The 23,196-nt window shown below is 39.1% G+C and overlaps 1 protein-coding gene across 3 annotated transcripts in view; it reads left to right on the top strand.

The window, feature by feature from the left end:
• Window positions 1-23,196, top strand: part of ADCY8 (adenylate cyclase 8) — a 274,396-nt gene that overhangs the window by 100,357 nt on the left and 150,843 nt on the right. For all 3 annotated transcript variants that reach the window (XM_055287260.2, XM_055287261.2, XM_055287262.2), the window contains exon 5: window positions 5,443-5,570. In XM_055287260.2, the coding sequence (XP_055143235.1) occupies window positions 5,443-5,570 (128 nt within the window). The remainder of the gene's footprint in view (window positions 1-5,442; window positions 5,571-23,196) is intronic.

Raw genomic sequence — 23,196 nt, 5'->3', positions numbered from 1 at the left:
TGAGAATTAAATAAGACCACATCAGTGGGAGTTCATTTTTAGAGCATCAAAATGTCCTCTTTTAAGGCTGCCTCACTCTATGGGAAATGCATTCATACTTGCATTTAAGCACCTACTAGGTATTGTACATGCTGCTATGTGTTAGGAATATGAGAATGATGAAAACACACCTCCTTCCTTCCTAGAATAAGTCTAGTTAGGTATTCATAAATAGGTAAGGAATGTAAAATGTGCCATGTGTTATGAAGAAGGTAAGTCTGGGGGCCATGGAAACACAGAGGCAACACATAACCTTTAGATGAGAGAAGACTTCTTGAAAAAAGTGACTCTTAAGCTGAGTCTTAAAAATGATATAAACAATACAATAGAATACTGTTCAGCAATAAAAATAGGATTATCCACTCTTATGTGCAACATCAATGAATCTCAAGTGCAGTATGCCAAGTGAAAGAAACCAGATAAAAAAGGCTAGGTATTTTATGACTCCATTTACAAGACATCCTATAAAAGGTACAATTACAGAGGCAGAAAACAGATAAGTAGCTGCAAGGAGGGCTGGGAATGGAGTAAGCATATGGATAGCAATGGAGCATGGGGTGGGGCGATTTGGGGAATTATATAGCTGATTTATATTTTTATGATGGTGGTTGTTTTATTATTACAGTTTTGTAGAGAGAGGGCATGGAGCCCCACAGTCAGACAGACATGGGTTTGAATTTGTCAAGAAGGTGATTGTATTATACATAATTTATACACTAATTAGCAAGGCAAAGAAATCAGAGCAGGATATTTTATGCAGAGGAGAAAACAAGCATAAAGATGTGACTCCGTATTTGTGAAGAAACCAGAAGAGATTGCTGGAGGATAAAGTGCAGGGTAGGAAGTGGTGGAGATGAGGCTAGAAAGACAGGCAGGGACTTGTCAAGCAACCTTAGTATAAATTTCAGGTACTGAACAGCTGCTAGCTAGGAGACTGACAGGGGCGGAGGAGGAAGTGGAAACTGAGGGATCCTCCTAATAGGAGGGTTGGTTTTAGCTGGAGGGCTAGGGACTGGGGAGAAACATGTATACCATTTCCTTTTATTGTTGCATCAGTGGTGGCTGGTATCAGTTACACATAGCTATTCCATTTCCTATTATGGTTCTGATATTTTTTATCAAAGATGCCAAGATGAACAAAAACGGCCATCCAAAGGCCATTGGTAGATGTGATTAAGGTGCGTTTCTGGTGTCACAGTAAACCCTGCTGACCCAGAGAAAGAGAAAAGATACTTTTTCAGGTACTGTGCAAGACTGAAAAGACAAAACCAGTCCTTCCCCTCAGGAAGCTCAGAGTCTGGCAAGGGAAAATCACATGTGAATGCATAGCAGCCTCCATGGAGAAGGCAAGAAGACCAGGCTTCCAGGATGCTGTGTGTCTGACGAGAAGAGGCCGTCCTAGGGAACAACTGCAACCTTATCTACAGTTTCATTTTTACTAGGACAATATATTCACGTACTACTCATGTGATTACAATTAAATACTATAAAATTTTTTGGGATTTCTAACTTTTTAAAAAAGTACACTGATAGCACTAATGTGTTTGCTTTGAGAGTCTTTTCTTTTTCATTAGTATTGAGTTTTTCTGCTTATTAAAGTTATACATGTTCATTACATAAAATTCAAACATCAAAGATGTACACAATGCAAAGTATACATCCCTGTGATTCTACCCTGTGAACAATATAACCATCTTTGATAATTTGGTGCATTCATCTCCTAATTTTTGTCTATTGTCTGTATGTGCAGTTTCATAAACTCTTGGGAATTTTCCAAGATTTTGATAATGTCAAAATCATCAAGACAGGAGGAAAGGATTGCAATAAGGCCAACTCAATAACATTTTCAAGAAGATCCTCACCCTACTTTATTTTTCTTTTTGAATATTTTTTTCCAAAGCAGTCTGGCTTCCTTTATGTGAACTTTTCAAGGTAGTTTCTGGTACAAATAAATTATTCAGATATTACTGTCAAGTCATCTGACAGCTCGTAGTATTTGATCAGAAAAATGTGTCTGCAAATTGAAAGACCTTGACAGATAAGAATCCAGGCCTTTAATATATTATATATATTAGATGCATTTTATTTTTATATATAAAATAATTTTATATAATACATATGCATATATACAACCATGTATTTGGGACCCAAAGAGTTTCAAGGAGGCTACCAGCTCCACCTTTTGTTGGAAGAATAACAAACCCTGGACATGAGCATCATCACATCATTATCCAATGTCTGCCTCCGAAGAGTAATAAACTATTTTACACAATCTCCTTCTAAAACACACTTTTGTCAGAAGACCTACCATTCTGGACTTTGCCATAATTCCTGCAGTTTTGCCGAGAGAGAGCGTGGAGCCCCACAATCAGACAAACATGGGTTTGAATTCTTCTTCTGCCTCTTACTTGCCATGTGGCCTTTCCCTCAAGCCTGCTGTTCCCATCTGTAAAATGGCACGTAACTTAGAAAGTGGTCCTGAAGACTGAGATAAGTGTAATGCATTTAGCACATTGCCTGGCACATTGTACATGCTCAATGACTATTAGCTCCTGTCCCCACTTAGATTTTTTCCATAGTGCTTTCACCTCTGTTTTCAGGGAAAGATCACAGATTCAGAGCTGGTGAGGGTGACATCCAGCCCAGATTGTGACTATTAGCTAGCTCCTCTGTAGCACAGGAAGCTTCCCCTCTCTCCACTGAGATTTCTGTATCTGTAAAACAGATGTGACTTTACCTGCTCTGCCATGTTCAGAGTTTTATTGTGAAGCTCAACGAAAAAAGATAAGGAGCACCATGTTGAACACTGAGAAGGCTACTTCCAGGTGTCAGTTGTCATTGTCATTGTTAAGTGATGGCCAAGCTTACTCTGTTGTGTACTAAGGACAAGATAGATTATTTTGGCACTTGTCACATATGAGGAATTGAAACCCACATGCAGTGGCTTCAGTGTCTTATCCAAGATCAAACAGCTGGTAAATTTCCCTGGAATGCAGATGTCAGATTCTTAGACCAAAGTAATTTTTGTTATGCCCCTTTCCCTCATCCCTCCCTGTAGCAAACAGGCAACAGGCCAATCCACGCATCTGGTTTTGATGGCACCAGGCTTTCTTTTGCATGAGTCTCTCATACCAACCCCATGCCCCAAAAGACCATTTGCAGATGAAGTCACCAATCCCTGCCTTCCAGTCTCAGTGTTCGGATCCGCAAAATCAGAGTAAGATACTGGAACACTGGTTCTCAAATTCTCCTTCATACACAAAAATTGGAAATTTTAAACTTGTGGGCATGAGATTTTAAAAATGATAAAAGCAATGTAGTGAGTTTTCATAATGTTAAATTTATTTAGGTTAAAACAAAACCTTGCCTTTATTCTGAAGATATGTCTTTCCACTAGTTCTGGTGTTAAAAATATATTTGCTTTTATAAGTGATGGCGATAGTAGATAGTATTTGGATTGCTGTTTTTGGTATTTGTTGAAGGATTGTTCATACTTTCTTGACAAAAAAAAGAAATGGACCTACAACATCTCTAAACCCTCTGATTTCTTTTTCCATAATGGTCTCACTGACTCCACAAATCTGGGCACTGCTAGTACCAATGAACAAGAAACTTTCTAAGTTCCATTCTGATGCTGACACCCTCAAGGTCTTAGAAGAGACAACTGAAGGCCTTAAGCATCTTTTATTTAATGAATCAGACCTAATTGTCAGCTCTTTTGCAAAATTAGCTGCATTGAAGCAGCCAATAGACAGGTGCCCAGATCCCCTAAAAATAATCCTGGGATAGCTGTACATGCTGTCAGAGTTCTGAAGATTGCATCTGGGCCCATTTGGGAAGGTTGACAAGGCTCCAGAAATCTGATGGAGAAGTACCAGAGACAGTTCTGATTCTCTTTTCCCTGTCTAATATTTGTTTTTCTTGGGATAGTGTATTTACTTATCCATTACCCAAACATAATGTCCAACTCCTGGTGAGATTGGGAAACCAACACAGTGCTTTACAGCTTGCTACTAGAAGGGCATCAACAGTACTGTTGGTCTCTCAGTGGGTACTTTTTATCAATAACTCCCCTTCTCCAGCTCTGGGGCCCTGCTTTTACCACACCGCCATAGAACATAAGCCTCTAGGACTTCAGATCTAGAAGGCATCTCAGAGGTCATTCAGTCCCAACAATCTGCCCAAGGAAACTAAGAGGAAACATCACTTGTCCATGATGAAAAACAGATATGTGAAGGAGCTAGGCCTGGAGTCCAAGTCTTCATCATAGAAAGAGGCAATATTAATTGAATGCTCCATCTGCCAGGCCCTGTACTGAGCTTTCACTTGCATCATCTCACTTAACCCTCACAGTGGCACAAGGGGACAGGCCCTATGATTATCCCCATTTTATAAATGAGGCACCTGAAGCCCAGAGGTTAGGTAATTTACCCAAAGACTCACAGAAAAGACAGAGGGGGTATCTGAGATTTGATCCTGTGCAGTGTGACTCCTAAACCAGTGCTCTTGGCTCCCCATGCTATACTACCTTAAGTTCTCTTTCTTCTTGAACCTGTAACATCTAGCTGCTTCCGATCCAATATAAAAGCATGCATTATTTTCTTAATGCTTGTTGTTCTTTGAAATTTTGTAAGAGTTGTGTCTTTAAGATTGGGAATCCGCCAAACTAACAACTACTTCTCATCTATGAAATGGAGATAAAAAACCCACCTTAGAGGGTTGTTGTGAGGATTAACTCTGTTTTATTTATAGTGCATAATAGGAGCCTTTATTAGTCATCTTTGTGTTAGGGACAATGTTTGCCTTATTATAGATGCCCAATTGATTTTTAATTTTTTCAATGAACAAACATATAAATTAATAAATGAATAAAAGGATATATAAGAAGATTTAGTTCCTCTTCATAAAGTGCCGATGTCCTTGCTGGAAAGGAACTTTATAGAGTTGAAGTAATAGGAATTCCTAAGTGATGTACATTTTTAAGTGCTTACTATTAAGCTAAAGACTGATGAAAGCTGTTAATTCACAGTTGTTTCTGAGAAGAGAGACATTGCTTGGGGCTGAATTTGTAGGAGATACTATGAGCACTCTGTCAGGCCTGAGCAAGTGACAGGTGTGCAGACCATAGAGCTAGTATATAGCAAAGCTTGGCTATAATCATGTAGCTTTTGGGCTCAAAACCCAATTTTTTTATGATTCCACTTCACCTCTGGGTCCTTCAAACCCCTATTTAGGTTACACCTCAAATATTTTAGAAAGACAGTTAGAAGTATATTTCAAAGGTAGGTTCTCCTTACCCGAAGTTGCAGACCACCTAACCCTGCTCGCCTCTTTCTCAAGCCTTTCTGAAGAACTGATCCTTCTGCTGACATAGACCCTTCCCTCTTATCCTGTTCCTTCCAGGAGCATCACTGCCTTCGTATTAAAATCCTGGGGGACTGCTACTACTGCGTGTCTGGACTTCCTGAGCCCCGCCAGGACCATGCCCATTGCTGTGTTGAAATGGGTCTCAGCATGATCAAAACCATCAGGTAATTTGTGATCCCCATCATGTTACCTGGGTCTTCAATGTGCATGATCATAGATCACTTCATCTACCCTTTGTGGTAAATCATATGTATGGTGAAAGGCAGAACCTTTTGACTTATTTCACAAAAACTGTGTGCCCCTTAGTTCTCCCATATAAACCAATGAACCTGTTAGCATCATTGTTTTCTAAGTTTACCTCACTTTTAATTATTTGTGCTACAAGTTTGTATTACAAATGCCCTTGTGGAGACGCAGCAAGGAAGAAGATGAGCATAGTCCTTACCTTCAGGGATGTTACAGTGCAGAGAGAGAGATGAATGAAAGAATGAATGAATGAATAGAAAATTTCAATGCAGAACAATAAGCTTTGTGATAAACCAAATCCAAGTGCCTGGGGAAAATAGAGGAGGAAGTTAATTCAATGTCGGATGTTGGGGAAGGCTTTCCGGAATAGAAATGTCTAAGCTGTTGACTGAAAGGTGGGTGGACATTGACAGGATCTTGGAAGTGGAGAGGACGGTCTTCAAGAGAGGATCAACATGTACAGAAACCAGGATGTGCTGCAATGGCTACTGTGAAGCCTGGAATGGAAAGAGTAGTGACAGATGGACTGTAGACTGGCAGCAGCCAGAGCCCATATGACCTTCTCAGTCACGTTAAGGGGTTGCACTTTATCCTATGGCCAACAGGAAATTACTAGAAGCCTGCCACCAAGGTTGGCTTCATGGATGTGTGGCAAGTGCTTTTGGTTTTATTCAGCATATCTGACAAGCAGATGATGGATCAAGGGGGAAGGAATTATTGGGGTTGAGGACTCTGGAACTAGGCTGTGTGTTGCTTTCAGACAGAATCTTAGTATTGTCAGCACTCCCCTTGAGGTCCAAACTGGTTGCAGAGCCTCTAAGTGTCACGTACTCACAAAGCCACAGCTAAAGCAGTAACAAGAGGATGCATAGGCAGAAATACACACACACACACACACACACACATAAACACACATATACATATGTCAATGCTTGGGTGACTAACATCCTCAAAAACTCAGACTTAATTGATCTAGGGAAGACCGTGGGCTGTTTGTAAGCTTCTCCCATGAGACAAAGGTACAGCCAGCCTTGAAAACCACTGCCTTTAGAGAGATTTTAAAGGTGGAATCAGAGCATACCATGGAAAAATCAGTATAATAGAGGGTTTCTCAAAATGTAGCATCACAGATATGAACTTTTCACATGAAGTTTTCCCACCTGCAGTAAGAGATATTTCCACAGACAACCCAGTTTTCACAAAGGAAACAAACTAGCAAACATCATATTCTCCCAGAAGCTACCATGAGGAAAAACCACGTTTTGTTGAAAGAAGGCAGTGGGCAATAGGGGTACAGCCTCTAAATGAAAGCTATGTAGCAAAGATGGTCACTCAACAGTCTTCAAGTGGAGTGCTGTCTGTAAACTGCAGGGCCTTTGCTGTCTTCTGCAAACAGTTGAGTAGGGTGTGCAGTTGCTGTGGCACATTGTCTTGCAGAAAGGAGCAGCAGGAACTCACAAGACCAGGCACAGGGAAGTGGACTGTCAGGAGGGACACAGAGGCCATGGTTCTGGGTGTCTTAAGGTCAAAATTTGGGATTCTTTCCTTGTCTGGGTAGCATCATATTTTTATTCTTTCAGAAGAGAAGGAATCTGAGGAGCAGGAGACAAAAGCACTCGAAAAACCTTCTTTCTCCCTTTACGCCATCTCTAATAGAATTTTAAGCATTATCTGGCCAAGCTTTCCTGCCCTACATTAGGCCACCGCCCCAGACTACATTAGGCTGGGCTGGCCAGCTTGGTGATCAAAGTGGATCCAGAGTAATTCTGCATGCATCCAAGCCTCTTTGAAGACTGCTGGATTACCATTCCAGCAAAGGGCAAAGAGACTAGGAATTTCCAAAATCCTTTTAGTACCTTTCCATCAGCAGAAGGCATGTGTCCATAGTGACAGCAGCCTACCTCTGGAAAGGCACATGTAGAGCTTTATCATATCTCAAGAAAAATATCCAATTGTCACAGTCTTCTTTTCTCATTGGTCCTATGGAAAGAAAAAATTTTGAGTAGCAATTTCAGAGGTCTTATGCCTCATTTAAGGGATTTATCTGAAAGTCTCCCATAAAGCCAAAAAAATGGAATCAGGAGATGCACAAGTGGGATGAGAATTTATGGTACTTTTCTATGAAGTGTATGATGGAAACCAAAGCCTTTACTATCCCTAATACCAAGTAGGTAGGTAGATAAAGAGACCCAAGATGTCCTCTCTACCATCTCCCTGTCTTCCGTAGAGATGCAGAAGTACTCCACTTTAGGAACTATGGAGAGAGAATCTATGGGTTCCAACACAGAGTTCCCTTTTGTTCAGGTTTTGATTAACGGAAAAGGCTGCAGATGTTTTTTAACTGCTAATTTGGACACTTGAGAGTTTTCCCCTGAAAACTAGGATGAATTGTAATAATACTTTAACTGGTGTAAAGGGGGACAATGGAACTGTGATATGGTTTGGATTTGTGTTCCCACCCAAATCTCATGTCAAATTGTAATCCTCAGTGTTGGAGGAGGGGACTGATGGGAGGTAATTGGATCATGGGGGCGGATTTCCCCATTGCTGTTGTCATGATAGTGAGTTCTCATGAGATCTGGTTGTTTATAAGTGTGTAGCACCTCCTTCTTTGCTCTCTTCCTCCTTCTCTGTTATGTAAGATGTGCCTCCTTCCTCTTTACCTTCTGCCATGATTGTAAGTTTCCTGTGGCCTCTGCAGCCATGCTTCCTGTACAGCCCATGGAACTACTTGTTAATTAAATCTCTTTTCTTTATAAATTACCCAGTCTCAGGTAGTTCTTTATAGCAATGCAAGAACAGACTAATACAGACTGACACCCAGAAGATCAGAGATCTCTACAACTAATTAGGTGTGTGAGCCTTATTCTGTCAATCAGTAAACCCATCAACAAGTGTTTATTGAGCTCCACTATGTGTCAGGAACTGGGCTAAGCCCTAGAAATACAGTGATAAACATGTCACCTGGAGGTCTTTGTGCATGGGTGTCCTTTAGGGGAACAATTAAATTTATTGCCTACAAAATGAGAAAATCAGGTCAGACAACTTTGAAGTCTCCACCAGTTCTGAAAATCTGTGATTTACAGCCACACAAACATCAGAGTTTAAGCAGCAAAACTTTCTACAGACTTTCCATAAGGGTTTGTATCTTAGCCTTAAGTAAAAGATATGTTACAAAGATAACATTGGAAAATAAATGAACATCTATAATCAAATACTTTAAGATACTTAGAGCATTATTATTTCTCTTTCTGGAGAGGACCTTGTTCTTCCTGATCATTTTATTGAATTTAAGACCTCTTTTCTGGAGTTTTGAAATTGAACAGTGAGAAATGATTCAAAGTCTTTTTCAAACTGTATGAATCAAAATCTATTAATATCCAAAGAACTCCTTGATTCTAATCTAAGTAACATGAGGTCCAGTATTAATTATTCTAGTTAGCAAGAAAGCATGCTAAAAAGGGATTAATAGTAGCCCTGGAATTAGGCAAACCTTGGTTGCAATTGGCTCAGACTTCTATAGTTTCCAGTCTTACTGTCAAATATTTCACTCTGAGGAATGGCTGGTGAACAATATTTGGACCTTAATGTGTTTAGAAGAAAATGCCAGTTACATAGCTTTATCAAAAAGTTAATAATCTAAACCAATTACTGCTTACACAAGATGGAATTTTTTATTCAGCTGCAAAGTTGCTGGTTCCAATTTGAAAACTTGATAGAAGCCATAAAGACTGGAAATGTTCATAATATTATATTGCATATATCATAACGTTAGGTTAATAAACCATTTAGTTACTGGTGTCCCCAGATTTCATGTTCACTCTCTTTATTTGCTGTCAGAAATGGACCCCTGTTTGAGGTTTTGTCTTTCCCTTTCAGCAGCTCTCCTTGTCCCTATTTCTGACATTTTCTCAAAGTTAGGATACCATCAATCCCCAGAGTGCAGAAAGACAACAAGGGGCCAGTGCTCTGTTGGTAAGATGGCATTTGGATTTTTAGTCACTATACCTAACAACTCCAATAGTTTCCTTGTTTAAGTGAGATCTATAATTTTTGTGCAAATGGCAAACCAACACTCAAAGTCACCCTAGTCTCTTACTCACTGATCAATCCAAACATATGACAGAAATCCTCTACAACCATAGACATGGATAGGATAGGGTGTCAATATTAGGAAAGACCAGGGTTGTCTACTGCTAGTTAGCACATTGGCAGGTTTCAAAGTGGGTGAGGAGTAGTAAAGCCAGTTAATGAAATAGGACTCTCCTGTGATTATTCTCTAACAGAAACATCAATTTGAGCAAGTATTCATATGTGAAAATAGCTTCAAAAGAGCTAAGGAAATCAGGTGAGATGTCATAATACTCAGCTGTAGCACAATAATAAGAAAAGGCACATTAAACGGAGTAGGCAGGACAAATTTATATTATATTACCCATATCATCCTTCCCCCATCCCAAGCAGCACAGTACAGAAAAATATACCATCCATTTGGGGAAACGAGAAGGAAGTGGGCATAGGACTTTGCCTTGGACCCCAACACTGGGCCTGCCACAGTAAAACCTGGCACTAGGCAGACCCTCATGGTCCCATATACCAGGCTGGTACCCACAGACTAAGCCTCTACACATGCCCCGATGGCAGGTAGGACCACACAGCTCAAGGCTACAGGCTTGCTTGGCCAATCTGATCTCAGGCACACACCACTATTAGGTTGACATTAGTGGACCTGGGCTCTGGACACCCCTTAGCAATGGGAAAGCCTCAGTGGTCCCAGGCTTCTGGCCCACCCAGAAGTAATACCTATGTAGTAGGTACCATGCTTCTAGCAATGTCACTCTGGCTGCAGCTGCCCCAGGCTTCTGGCATGCCCCAGCACCACACCTGCCATAGTGCTTTCCCAGAAAAATCCAGTCTGTGAAGACTATAATGACTTACTTATTCAACTGAGCAGGGATTGAGGCAGAATGATGGGGGTCAAAAATCATCAGGGAAACATGACATCACTAAGAGAAAAAATAAGGTGCCAGTGACTGAATCTAAAGAAATGAAGATGTGTGAACTGCCTGCCAAATATTTCAAAATAACTATTTTAAGGAATCCCAGCAAACATGAAGAAAATACAAAAAAAATTAATAAAATGAGGAAAATAATAAGTGAACAGAACAAGAAACTTAATGGAATGATTGAAAATAATTTTTAAAAAGAAATCTAGAGCGAAAAAATATAATAACCAAAATGAAAACTGCAATAGAGAACATCAACAGCAGAATTTCTCAGGCAGAAGAAAGAAATTGTGAACACCAACAGAGGTTATTTGAAAATATACAGTCAAAGAAGAAAAAAGAATAAAGAAGTATAAAGAAAGCTTACAGGATTTATAGGACAACATCAAAAGAGCAAATATTCAAGTCATGGGGGTTTTAGAAGGAGAAAAATAAGATAAAGGGATAGAAAGCTTATTTAAACAAATAGTAGCAGGAAACATTCCAAACTTGGAAAAAGGTGTAAATATCCAGGTACATGAAGGTCAAAGATCTCCAATCAGATTCAACCCAAATAAGAATAGCCAAAGAAACATAATAATCAAACTGTTAAAATCAAAGACAAAAAGAAGATCCTGAAAGCAACAACAACAAAAAGAAGCAAATACCATATATAGGAGTCCCAATATGGTTAACATCAGAATCCTCAGCAGAAAGCTTACAGGCTAGGAGAAAGTGGGAGACATATTCAAAGTGCTGAAAGGAAATGAAAAATCTGCTAGCCAAAAATACTATACCTAGCAAAACTGTCCTTTAGAAATGAAGGGAGATAAAGACTTTTTCCAGACAAACAAAAGCTGAGAGAATTCATCACCACCAGACTTGTCTTATAAGAAATGCTAAAGGAGGTTCTAGCTGAAAGAAAAGGATGCTAATGAGTATGATAAAAACATTTGAAAGTGTAGAACTCACTGGTAAAAATAAGTACAAAGTAAAATTCAGAATATTCTAATATTATAGTAATACAGGATTTATTGGACAACTCCAAAAGAGCAAATATTCAAGTCCTGTGGGTTTTAGAAGGAGAACAGGAAGATAAAAGGGTAGAAAGCTTATTTTAAAAAATAGTAGCAGAAAACTTTTCAAACTTGGAAAAAGATGTAAATTACTTATATCTTTGTAATGTAGGATGAAAAAACAAAACTACTACAAATAATAATACCCACACTAATTTGTTAAGAAATATACAATATTAAAATATAAATATTGACATAAAAATATAAAATGCTGGAGAGAAGTGGATTAAAAATATACAGCAGGGTGTGTGTGTGTGATCAAAGTTAAGTTGCCATCAGCTTAAAATAACCTGTTATAAATATGAGATGTTTTTGTAAGCCTCATGGTAACAACAAAGCAAAAACCTATAGTAAATACACAAAAAATAGAAGCAAGAGTCTGGGTGTGGTGGTTCATGCCTGTAATCCCAGCACTTTGGGAGGCTGAGGTGGGTGGATCGTGAGGTCAGGGGATCGACACCATCCTGGTTAACATGGTGAAACCCCGTCTCTACCAAAAATACAAAAAATTAGCCAGGCGTGGTGGCAGGTGCCTGTAGTCCCAGCTACTTGGGAGGCTGAGGCAGGAGAAGGGCGTGAACTTGGGATGCAGAGCTTGCAGTGAGCCGAGACTGTGCCACTGCACTCCAGCCTGGGTGACAGAACGAGACTCCATCTCAAAAAAAAAAAAAAAATAAGAAGCAAGGAATCCAAATATAACACTAGTGAAAATCACTTAACCTCAGAGGAAGACAAAAGGAAAGGAAGAAAGTAACAGGAGATCTACAAAACAACTAGAAAACAATTAACAAGTCTCTACCTGTAATGTAAATGCATTAAATTCTAGAATCAAAAAATGTAGAGTGCCTTAATGGATGAAAAACAAGACTCAACTATATGCTGCTTACAAAGGCTCACTATGTGTAAGGACACACATAGATTGAAAGTGAAGGATAGAAAAGGTATTACATGCAAATAAAAAACAAAAGAGAGCAGGAATACCTATACTTATGCAAGATAAAATACACTTTACATTAATAACTACGAAAATGCACAAAGAAGGTCATTACATAATGATAAAGGGATGATTCAGCAAGTGGATATAACAATTGTAAATACATCTGCACCCAACATCAAAGTACTTAAAAATATAAGGCAAGTATTAATAGATATGAAGGGAAAGATAATACTATATTATAACTATAGCAGAGGACTTCAACATCCCAGTTTCAGTAGTACACAGATTATCCACATAGGAAATCAATAAGGAAACATTAGACTTAAGCTATCCTCTCAAATAAGTGGACCTAATAGACATATATGGAACATTTCATTCAATAGCTGCAGAATATACATTATTCTCAATTTCACATGAAAGATTCTCCAGGATAGCTCATATGTTAGGATATAAAACAAATCTTAACAAATTTAAGAAGATTCAAATCATATAAAGTATATTTTCTGACCACAAGGGTATAACACTAGAAATGAATAACAGGAGGAACTTCACAAAATTCACAAATACATTGAAATTAAACAACATGCTCCTGGACAACCAATGGGTCAATGAAAGAGCTTAAAGGAAAATTTTAAAATTTCTTGAGACAAAATTGGAAAACAACTTAACAAACTTATGGGATACAGCAAAGGCAGTTATATAAGGGAAGTTTACAATAATAAACACCTGCATCAAAAAAGAGGATCTCAAATAAACAACCTAACATTGCACCTCAAGGGACTAGAAAAACAAGAACAAACTAAGTCCAAAGTTAGTAGAAGAAAGAAAATAATAAAAATCAGGACAGAAATAGATAAAGACTAGAAAAAATAAACAAAACCAAGAGTTGAATTTTTTTGAAAAGATAAAGTTGAAAGACCTATTGCTGGACTAATTAAGAAAAAAACAAATAAAATAAAATTAATAAATTCATTTGATGCATGCAATCTACCAGAACTGAATTATGAAGAAATAGAAAATCTTAATAGACCAACAGCAAGCCAGTAAGGAGATTGAATCAGTAATATAAAGTCTCTCATCTAAAAAAGGCCCAGGACCTGATGGTTTCACTGTGAATTCTATCAAAACTTAAAGAAGAATATCAATTCTTTTCAAACTCTTCCAAAAAATTGAAGAGGAAAAATTGTTTCCACCCTCATTTTATGAGGCTAGCATCATCCAGAGACCAAAGCCAGACAAAGACACTACAAAAAAGAAAATGATAGAATATTCCTGATTAATTACAAAAATATTCCTGATTTTATTCCTGATGAAGAAAAATACGCAAAAAATTCTAGAAAACTAAATTCAACAGCACATTAAAGAGATCATTCACCATGCTCAAGTAGGATTCATCCCAGGATGCATGGATGGTTCAACCTACATAGATCAATAAATGTGATACATCACAATGACAGAATAAAGGACAAAACCACATGATCATTTCAATAGATGCAGAAAAAGCATTTGACAAAATCCAACATCCTTTCATTATGAAAATTCTCAATGAATTAGGTATAGAAAGAATGTACCTCAAAATAATAAAGGCCATGTATATGACAAACCCAGGGCTAATATCACACTCAATAAGAAAAAGTTAGGCCAAGTGTGACGGCTCACACCTGTAATCCCAGCACATTGTGAGGCCAAGGTGGGAGGATAGCTTGAGGTCAAGAGTATGAGACTAGCCTGAGCAATAATAGAAAGACCTCATTTCCACAAAATATTTAAAAATTATGTGGGTGTGGTTGCACATGCCTGTAGTCCTAGCTACTTGGGAGGCTGAGGAGGGAAGATCACTTGAGCCCAGGAATTTAAGGTTGCTGTGTTAGCACCACTGTATTCTCTTCGGCAGCCACAGGTGACTGCTTTAGTTCTTCATATTGACCTCCCCCAAGCTGGACATAGTGGCACTTGTAATCCCATAACTACTCAGAGGGCTGAGGTGGGAGAAGTCCTTGAGACCAGGAGTTTCAGACTGCAGTGAGGTATGATTGTGCCACTGCACACTAGCCTGGGCAACAGAGCAGGCCCTGTCATTAAAACAAATTTTTTAAACAATAAAAAGTTGCAATCTTTTCCTCTAAGATCTGAAAAAAGACAGGGATGTCCACTCTTGCCACTTCTATTCAATATAGGTACTGGAGGTCCCAGCTAGAGCGGTTAAACAAGAGAAAGAATTAAAAGGCATCTAAATTGGAAAGGAACAAGTTGAATTGTTTCTGTTTGCAGATGACATGATTTTATATAGAGAAAACCCTAAGGCTCCACCAAGAAAAAAAAATGGTTAGAATTAAACAAATTTAGTAAAGTTGCAGGATATAAAATCAACATACAAAAATAAGTAGCATTTCTATATATTAACAGCAAACTATCTGAAAAACTAAAAAGTTTCTGCATAACAAAAAAAACAATTAAGATAGTGAACCTAAACTACAGAATGGGAGAAAATACTTGTAAACTATACTTCTGATAAAAGGTTAAAATCCAAAATATATAAGAAATTCCAACAACTCAATAGCAAGAAAATCACCTGATTTTAAAATGGGTAAAGGACCTGAATATACATTTCTCAAAAGAAGATATACAACCCAACAGGTATATTTTTAAAAAAGTTAAACATCACTAATCATCAGGGAAACGCAAATAAAAACCACAATGAGATATCACTTCACACCTATTAGAATAGCTGCTATCAAAAAGTCAAGAGATAACAAGTATTGGCCTGGAGGTGGTGGAAAGGAAACTTTGAACACTGCTGGTGGAAATGTAAATTGATACAGTTATTATTTAAAACAGTGTCAGTTCTTCAGAAACTTAAAAAATAGAACTACCATATGATGTAATAATTCCACTACTGAGTAGTTATGCAAAGGAAATGAAATCTGTATGTTGAAGAAATGTCTGTATTCCCAGGTTTATTGCAGCATTATTTACCAAAGCCAAGATATGTAATCAACCTGAATGTCCATCAACGGATGAATGGATAAAGAAAAATGTGGTGTGTGTGTATATATATATATATGTGTGTGTGTGTGTGTGTGTGTGTGTGTGTAATGGAATACTATTACACCATAAAGAAGGAAATCCTGGCATTTTCAATAATGTAGATGAACATGGACATTATGTTAAAAAATATAACCTTAGCACAGATAGATAAATACCTCATGGTCTCACTCCTATGTGGAAGCTATAAAAGCTAACCCATAGAAGTAGAGATGGTGGTTATCAGGGTCTAGGGGTGGTTGGAGTGTGGTTGAGGAGACATTAATCAAAAGATACAAAATTTCAATTAGGAGAAATAAATTCAAAAGGCCTATTATACAGCTTGGTGACTATAGTTGACAATATATTTTATTCTTGAAAAATGGTAAGAGACTGGATGTCATGTGTTTTCACCATAAAAATGATAACTGTGAGGTAATACATGTGTTAATTAGCTAGATTCCACAATGTATATATGTTTCAAATCTTCATGTTGTATGCAACAAATATATACAATTATACCTGTCAATGTACAAAAAATAAAAAATATTTTTTAAATGCAAAGTGGGCAAGAGTCAAGACAATCAAAAGTACAAGTAAGAGGGAAACCTTTTTCCCTGTCATTTGCCTTTTACTGAGCTGTTTGCACAGTAGCCTTTTTAACCAAGAACCAAAGTTGTTTTTTTTTTTTCCTGGAAACAAAGGCTTGAACAACGAGTCATGCTAGCTGTTAAGAATGGCAAAAGCCACATGTATGTGTGCATTAGTGTATGTGTGTACATATGTATGTAAATGTATGTACATGTGTGGTATATATGTATGTGTTTATATGTGTTTGTATGTGTGTGCATGTGTGTGTGTTAAGCGTTGAAGCTGACCTTGGTGATTACCACAATTCTAAATTAAAACAATAGGTTTAGGGTAAGATACGCTGGGGCTTTATCCCTCAGGCAATGAAAAGTCACTGACTCTTAAAGTAGGGAAGTGACATGGTCAGATCTGGACGTCAAGAAGATGACTGTGGAGAGGGATAACTCTCTCTCCCCTTGACACTGGAATGGAGGAGCAGAGGCCAAAGGAAAGGAAACCGGTTTGGGGATATTCTCATACTAATCCAGGGGAGAGAAGTAAGGACCTGAAATAGAGCAGCAGCTGTGAAATAGAAAGGAACAGATGATAACACATCAAAGCTGAGTTCCAAGAGTCACCCAACAGACAATATGTGACATACAAATTTTAATTAAATCAAATATTTATCATGACATTAAACTTATTTTTCAATTGACTACTCCAAGAATTCCAGTCAGGATTCCATTTTATTAAAATTATAATTAATTGGTGGATGTGACTGTGACAAAGGTTCCCTGAAAGAGTGCCTATTGTACTGTAAGGTGACATAGAAAATATGCTGAGTGAATGGGGTGGGTTAGGGAGCCCTTGACAGGCAGCAACAGACCTACCCTGTTTCCTGCCTCTTCCTGTAATTAGGTCTGTAACGATGGGTGGGTGACTTAACTTGTAGCCGCCATGGCCTCATCTGCAAAATGAGGATAATAAGATCCCAACTTCAAATAGGAAAACTCAAATAGGTAGCATGCATGTTATCACTATGGAAATATTTTTAATAGAATCTTGCAAGGGAGGCTGAGTTTGGATAATGGAAAATTTGATGCAGTTGAGTTACAGAAACCTATTGTTTTACCATGGCTTCTATTCTATGCTCATAAAATAATGATAGCAGTTTGAGTTTCGTTTTGTTTTATTTTTGAGATGGAGTCTCACTCTGCTCACCCTGGCTAGAGTGCAGTGGCACAATCTCGGCTCACTGCAACCCCCACCTCCCGGATTCAAGCGATTCTCCTGCCTCAGCCTCCCCAGTAGCTAGGACTACAGGCGCGTGCCACCACGCCCAGCTTTTTTTTTTTTTTTTTTTTTTTTTGTATTTTTAGTAGATAACGAGGTTTCACTGTGTTTGGATCTCCTGACCTCATGATCCGCCTGCCTCGGCCTCCCAAGTGCTGGGAGCCACCGTGCCCGGCCGTGAGCCACCGTGCGTGAGCCACCATGCCCGGCCGCTTGAGTTTCTTAAACATTAACTATATCCCAGATACTGAGATAAATGTCTTGCATGTATTGGCTCATTAAGACCTCATAAAAATTCTAGAAGATAGGCGGGGTGATAGGCCAAATACTGAAGAACTAAGTATGTCTGGAGCATGGACAAATCAGACTAGCTTAGAGCAACAATGAGAATGGATGCAAACGACAAACAATATAGCTAGACAGGTTTGTCCTAACTAATGGAAGGTCTGGAAGTGGGCTCCTACTTTACCAATGAGAAAATTGGAGCCATGTAGTGCTGGACCCCTATTGCATCCAGTAGGGATGGTACTGTGTCTCAGGCTGAAGATGAGACCTAGAGACAGCAAATGAGACATAGGGTTTACGGGGGGAAATTACACATGGGGTGGTCCGGTGGTGGCACCCTGCACAAGAAGACAACTACAATTTGTAAAAAGTATGCTGTTTATACAGCATTTTTACTTAGTGCTCTCCACCTAGCAACTCCCATTTCATCCAAAGCAAAGGGCCTCAGTGCCCTTACAGCCTGTGTGCCAGGGGAATGAGCCAGAGGTTTGGCTGTTCTTCATGGATAAGCAGTGGATCTCCATGTTGGCCACTCTCAGATTCCTTAGCTTGGAACTCCAAACTAACGCTCTTCTTAGACCATAGGGTCACCCTCAGGGTATGCTTCAGTTATGGCTGGCAGGTGCCTCTGCCATACAAGCTAACAGAGATTGTATAATTACCTCCACCTAGATCACATGACTAGTCAGTGGCAGCACAAGGGGACCAATTCTGGAATCATCTGACTTCAAAGCCATCTATCTTAGTCATCATGGTAGCCCACCTCCCAACTCCAGATTTGCACAATTGCTACTGATGCCTGAAATTTGCCATCAATACCCAAAGGATCAACATATAGTTTAGGAGATCCTACGTACATTGGTACATTCCTAATACTTTAGCAGAACTGATATTGAAAGAGGAAAATGTCAGTCAATAAACATCTGAGAATAACAAGATAATAAGCCCTAATCAAAAGAGCCTCATAGTAAATTCAATCTACCAAAAATACTTAATTTTAGAAACATGATATTAGCTAGATGAACGGCAAAAAAGAGATTGAATGTAATTTTATTTCCAATGAAACACTTAATGTCATCTCATGCATGTCTGTTCCTAAAATTAAATTAATTAAAATAGGCTTATATAAGAGTTTCTGTTACATAGATTGAAAAGTGACTCCAGGTGGCTTCTCTTCACATATTCTGTGTCTGTTCTGGGGAGTCCTGATCATTGAGAAGATGCCAGGGCTGACACTGGGCTCTGTCATATGCGATGTTTATTAATGATCTGTAAAAGTTGTTCTTGATTAATCTTAATGAAAATTGCAGAGCTTGGTCTTTACAGTGCAATTGCTAAAAAAGTCATAGGAATGACAGCAGAATGCCAAGTAGTAACTGGCTTGTCCCCAACAGTTAATTCAAGTAAAGGTCTTAATCCTTGTGGCAGGGTCACCCTGCCAAGCGATATGGCAGGACAAGAAATGAAAAACAGAAATTATATTGTTTTTACTGAAGGCAAGAATGCCTAAACCTGCCTCCCAGCCTCCTTTCCTTTTTATTTCTCTCTTTCTTACATTTTATTTTTTTCTCTTTTTTTCTGTCTATTCCTTCCTTCCCTTCGTCACTTCTTCTCCCTCTTTTCTTTTCTTTCTCTCTCTCTTTCCCTTTATTTCCCCCAAAACTCCCTTGTCTCACTCTGTTCCAAAATGGCATTAAATTCAGCATTCATAAGCCTACTTCAATTAGAGTGATGTTCAGTACATGGACAGAAATTTTTATTTTTAGCAAAATTATTTGTAATATGAAAACTGAATATATGTAGAAATAATTGTTGATAAACTAATATTGATAGAATGTTCGCCATGTGCCAGGCACTATACTAAATAATCTACCTGAATTACTTCACAAATACCAACACTCTGTGAAGAACAATTTCCAAATGAAACTCAAGCACTGATAGAATAGAAACATCTTCTGACCAGTGACACACAGCTTGTAAGTGACATAGCAAAGGCTCTGAATCATGTTCATCTTTTATTAGCCCGTTTTCTGTTGCTTACTGACAGAATATTTGAAACAGACTACACGCAAAGAAAAGGAATTTATTTCTTATAGTTCTAGAGGCTAAGAAATCCAAGGCTGAGGGACCACATCTGGTGAGAGACTTCTTGCTGGTGGAGACTCACTGTGAAATCGCAAGGGGGCACAGGGCATCTTATGATGAGGAGTTGAGTGAGCTTATGTGCTAGCTCAAGCCTCTTCCTCTCCTTATTAATCCACCAGTTCCACTGCCATGATAACCCACTAATCTATTAACCCATGAATCCACTAATCTGTGAATGGAATCATTCATTCATAAGGGCAGATCCCTTATGATCCAATCACCTCTTAAAAGCTCCCTTTCAATACTGCCACTTGGAGACTTTCTAATACATGAAATATGTGGGACATATTCAGACCACAGCACCATCTGATGCCATAAATGTTCAAAGGTATGGAAATGATTATATAAATTCTGGCATATGTAAAAAATAGAAAAATGGGTAACGACCAGGTGCGGTGGCTCACACCTGTAATCCCAGCACTTTGGGAGGCCAAGGCAGGCAGATCACCTGAGATCGGGAGTTCGAGACCAGTCTGACCAACATGGAGAAACCTCATCTCTACTAAAAATACAAAATTATCCAGGCATGGTGGCGCATGCCTGTAATCCCAGCTACTAGGGAGGCTGAGGCAGGAGAATCGCTTGAACCCGGGAGGCAGAGGTTGTGGTGAGCCAAGATCGTGCCATCGCACTACTCTAGCTGGGGCAATAAGAGCAAAACTCTGTCTCAAAAAAAAAAAAAAAAAGAAAAGAAAAGAAAAATGGGTAACCATTAAACATCATGGTTTACATTAATATTCAGGGCATGAAAAATGCTTATGCATTTAAAGTATACATGGTAGAATACACACATACACACACGCACACATGTTTAAACCAACTTCAGCTTTTTAAATTTTTTATTTATTTTTAGCTACCCCTGCTGGAATGGGAACCTCCACTTTTTAATAAAGCTGTTTTTATAAAAAGAAAGGACATAAAGCTCTGTGATGAAATTGAGTAGTTTTAATTTTCTTCTTTATTCTTTACTATATTTTTTAATATTTAGGAATAATCATGTATAACTAATATAACTAGAAAAGAAAATGTTATTTCAAAAAGAAAAGAAGTTTTGACAGGTAGAGATGACAGGAAGGTGTTTGTATTAGGGTTCTCTGGAGAAACAGAACAAACAGCATGTGTATTACTTATAAAAATTTGTTTTAAGAAATTGGTTCACAAAATTGTGGAGGCTAGTCAAGTCTAAAATCTGCAGGGTGGACCAGCAGGCTGGAGATCCAGGGAAGAGTTGATATTGTAGCTTGAGTCCAAAAGTAGGCTGGATTCAGAATTTCATCTTCCTTGGGGCACAGCAGTAATTTTTCTCTTAAGGTCTTCAATTGACTGTGTAAAGCCCACACACATTGTGGAGAGTAATCTGATTTACTCAGTCTACCGATTTAAATGTTCACCTCACCTAAAAAACACCTTCTCAGCAACATCTAGCCTGGTGTTTGACCAAATATCTGGATACAAAGGCCTAACCAAATTGACACATAAAATTAACCATCGCAGTGTTCCTCCCTCCCTTAGGCAATAGCATCTGCAAAAGCGCAGAGTTAGAATATATGGAGATGAGTCAAGGTGACTATCAAAATGTATCAATGGCAAAAAAACCTCAATTACTTTTGCACCAACATAATAGTAACAACACTTTCACTTCATTGGATAAGTGGCAGAGCCGTTAGAGGTTTGTGGGCAGGGGAGTCTAGTGTGACCAGAGCTGTCTTTCCCTTTGAAATACCAGGAGCCCCACATGTGGTGGAGCCGTATGCCATTAGCATCCTTGGATCACTGTGTCTTTTGGCTCTTAATGGAAGGGTCCTCACAGTGTCTCTGGCACACTGTTGTCCATTGCTTACTCTGTTCATGTAACACAGTTCTCACTCTAACCCAGTGACACTTCTGGGAAGAGTCCACGTGATATACTGGGAAATGCTTAGGATTTAGAACTCAGGAGAATTTGGTTCACATTCTACTTCTAAGAATCTTTTTTTTTTTTTTTTTTTTTTTTTTTAAGAAACGGAGTCTCACTCTGTCACCCAAGCTAAAGTGCAGTGGTGCAATCATAGCTCACTGTAGCCTGGAAATCCTGGGCTCAGGGGATCTTCCCACCTCAGCCTCCCAAGTAGCTGGGATTATAGGCAAATGCCACTGCACCAGGCCCTACTTCCAAGAATCTTAAACATGTTGAATCTCAGTTTCTTCCCGAGGAAACCAGGGATAATAATGTGGAAGGCCACACCATAAGGACTAATCCAGGTTTGAATATTGAAGGATAGTTGAAGTGACTTCAGCTCACTGCCACAATAGAAAGAAGCAAGACACAAAGCACAGAGAAGTAAGGGCACAGGAAGTGGGCGGGGCTGTGGTGTCCCTCTCTGTTCCATACAGAGGGAAGTGAATTGCAATGGTCTCAGCTCCCCACACAGGAGGAGAAAACTACCCAGTCACAAGCCTTAAAAAGTGATATGCCGAGGTCAGCCCCTGCCTGTTTGCAAAAGCCAATTGTTAAACTTGCAGGAATTGTACAAGTCAGTTGACCTCAAGTTGGAAGCTTGAACTCATCCATGACAAAAATAGTGACACCACAGAAGTTGACAGACATTACAAATCGGGACCTTTTTTTCCCAGAGAGACAGTTGTTAAACATTTACCAGCCCAACCGTCAAGCTCTGCACCCAGTCTTCTGCAGGCTGGGAGAGAGGCCACATTGGCACTCAGAGATTAACCCCTTTACATGAAATTCCTGTTGACACAGAGCCGTGTTCTTGCTCTCACTGTACCTATGTGCCTACAGTTGGCCTGGCCATAGCCCATCACAACATACGTCGTGTGTGTGGGGTGTGTGTGTGTGTAGGTGTAAGTTAAATAATGCACACAAAAATCTTTGGCCAGGACTCCCCACACTCTCCACATGGGCCTGTGGCTGTTAAGTGTCTGGGCCATGTTAGAAAACAGCAAAAGGGTAGATGAAGGTTCGGGTTAAATGTCTCTCCCAGTTTGGACATGAGATATTCACCAGTCCCACAGAGCTCTGTTTAAACAGAGACTTCTCTTGTGGAACATCTAATGGGATACACACTTTCTTTTTTTTGGAGACGCAGTGTCACTCTGTCACCCAGGCTGGAATGCAGTGGCATGATCTCGGATCACTGCAACCTCCACCTCCCGGGTTCAAGGGATTCTCCTGCCTCAGCTACTACTGAGAAGCTGGGACTACAGGCGTGTGCCACCATGCCCAGCTAAT

Source organism: Symphalangus syndactylus, chromosome 7, assembly GCF_028878055.3.
Source record: "Symphalangus syndactylus isolate Jambi chromosome 7, NHGRI_mSymSyn1-v2.1_pri, whole genome shotgun sequence".
NCBI lineage: Eukaryota > Metazoa > Chordata > Mammalia > Primates > Hylobatidae > Symphalangus > Symphalangus syndactylus.
This window is presented reverse-complemented; position numbering and strand designations above follow the sequence as displayed.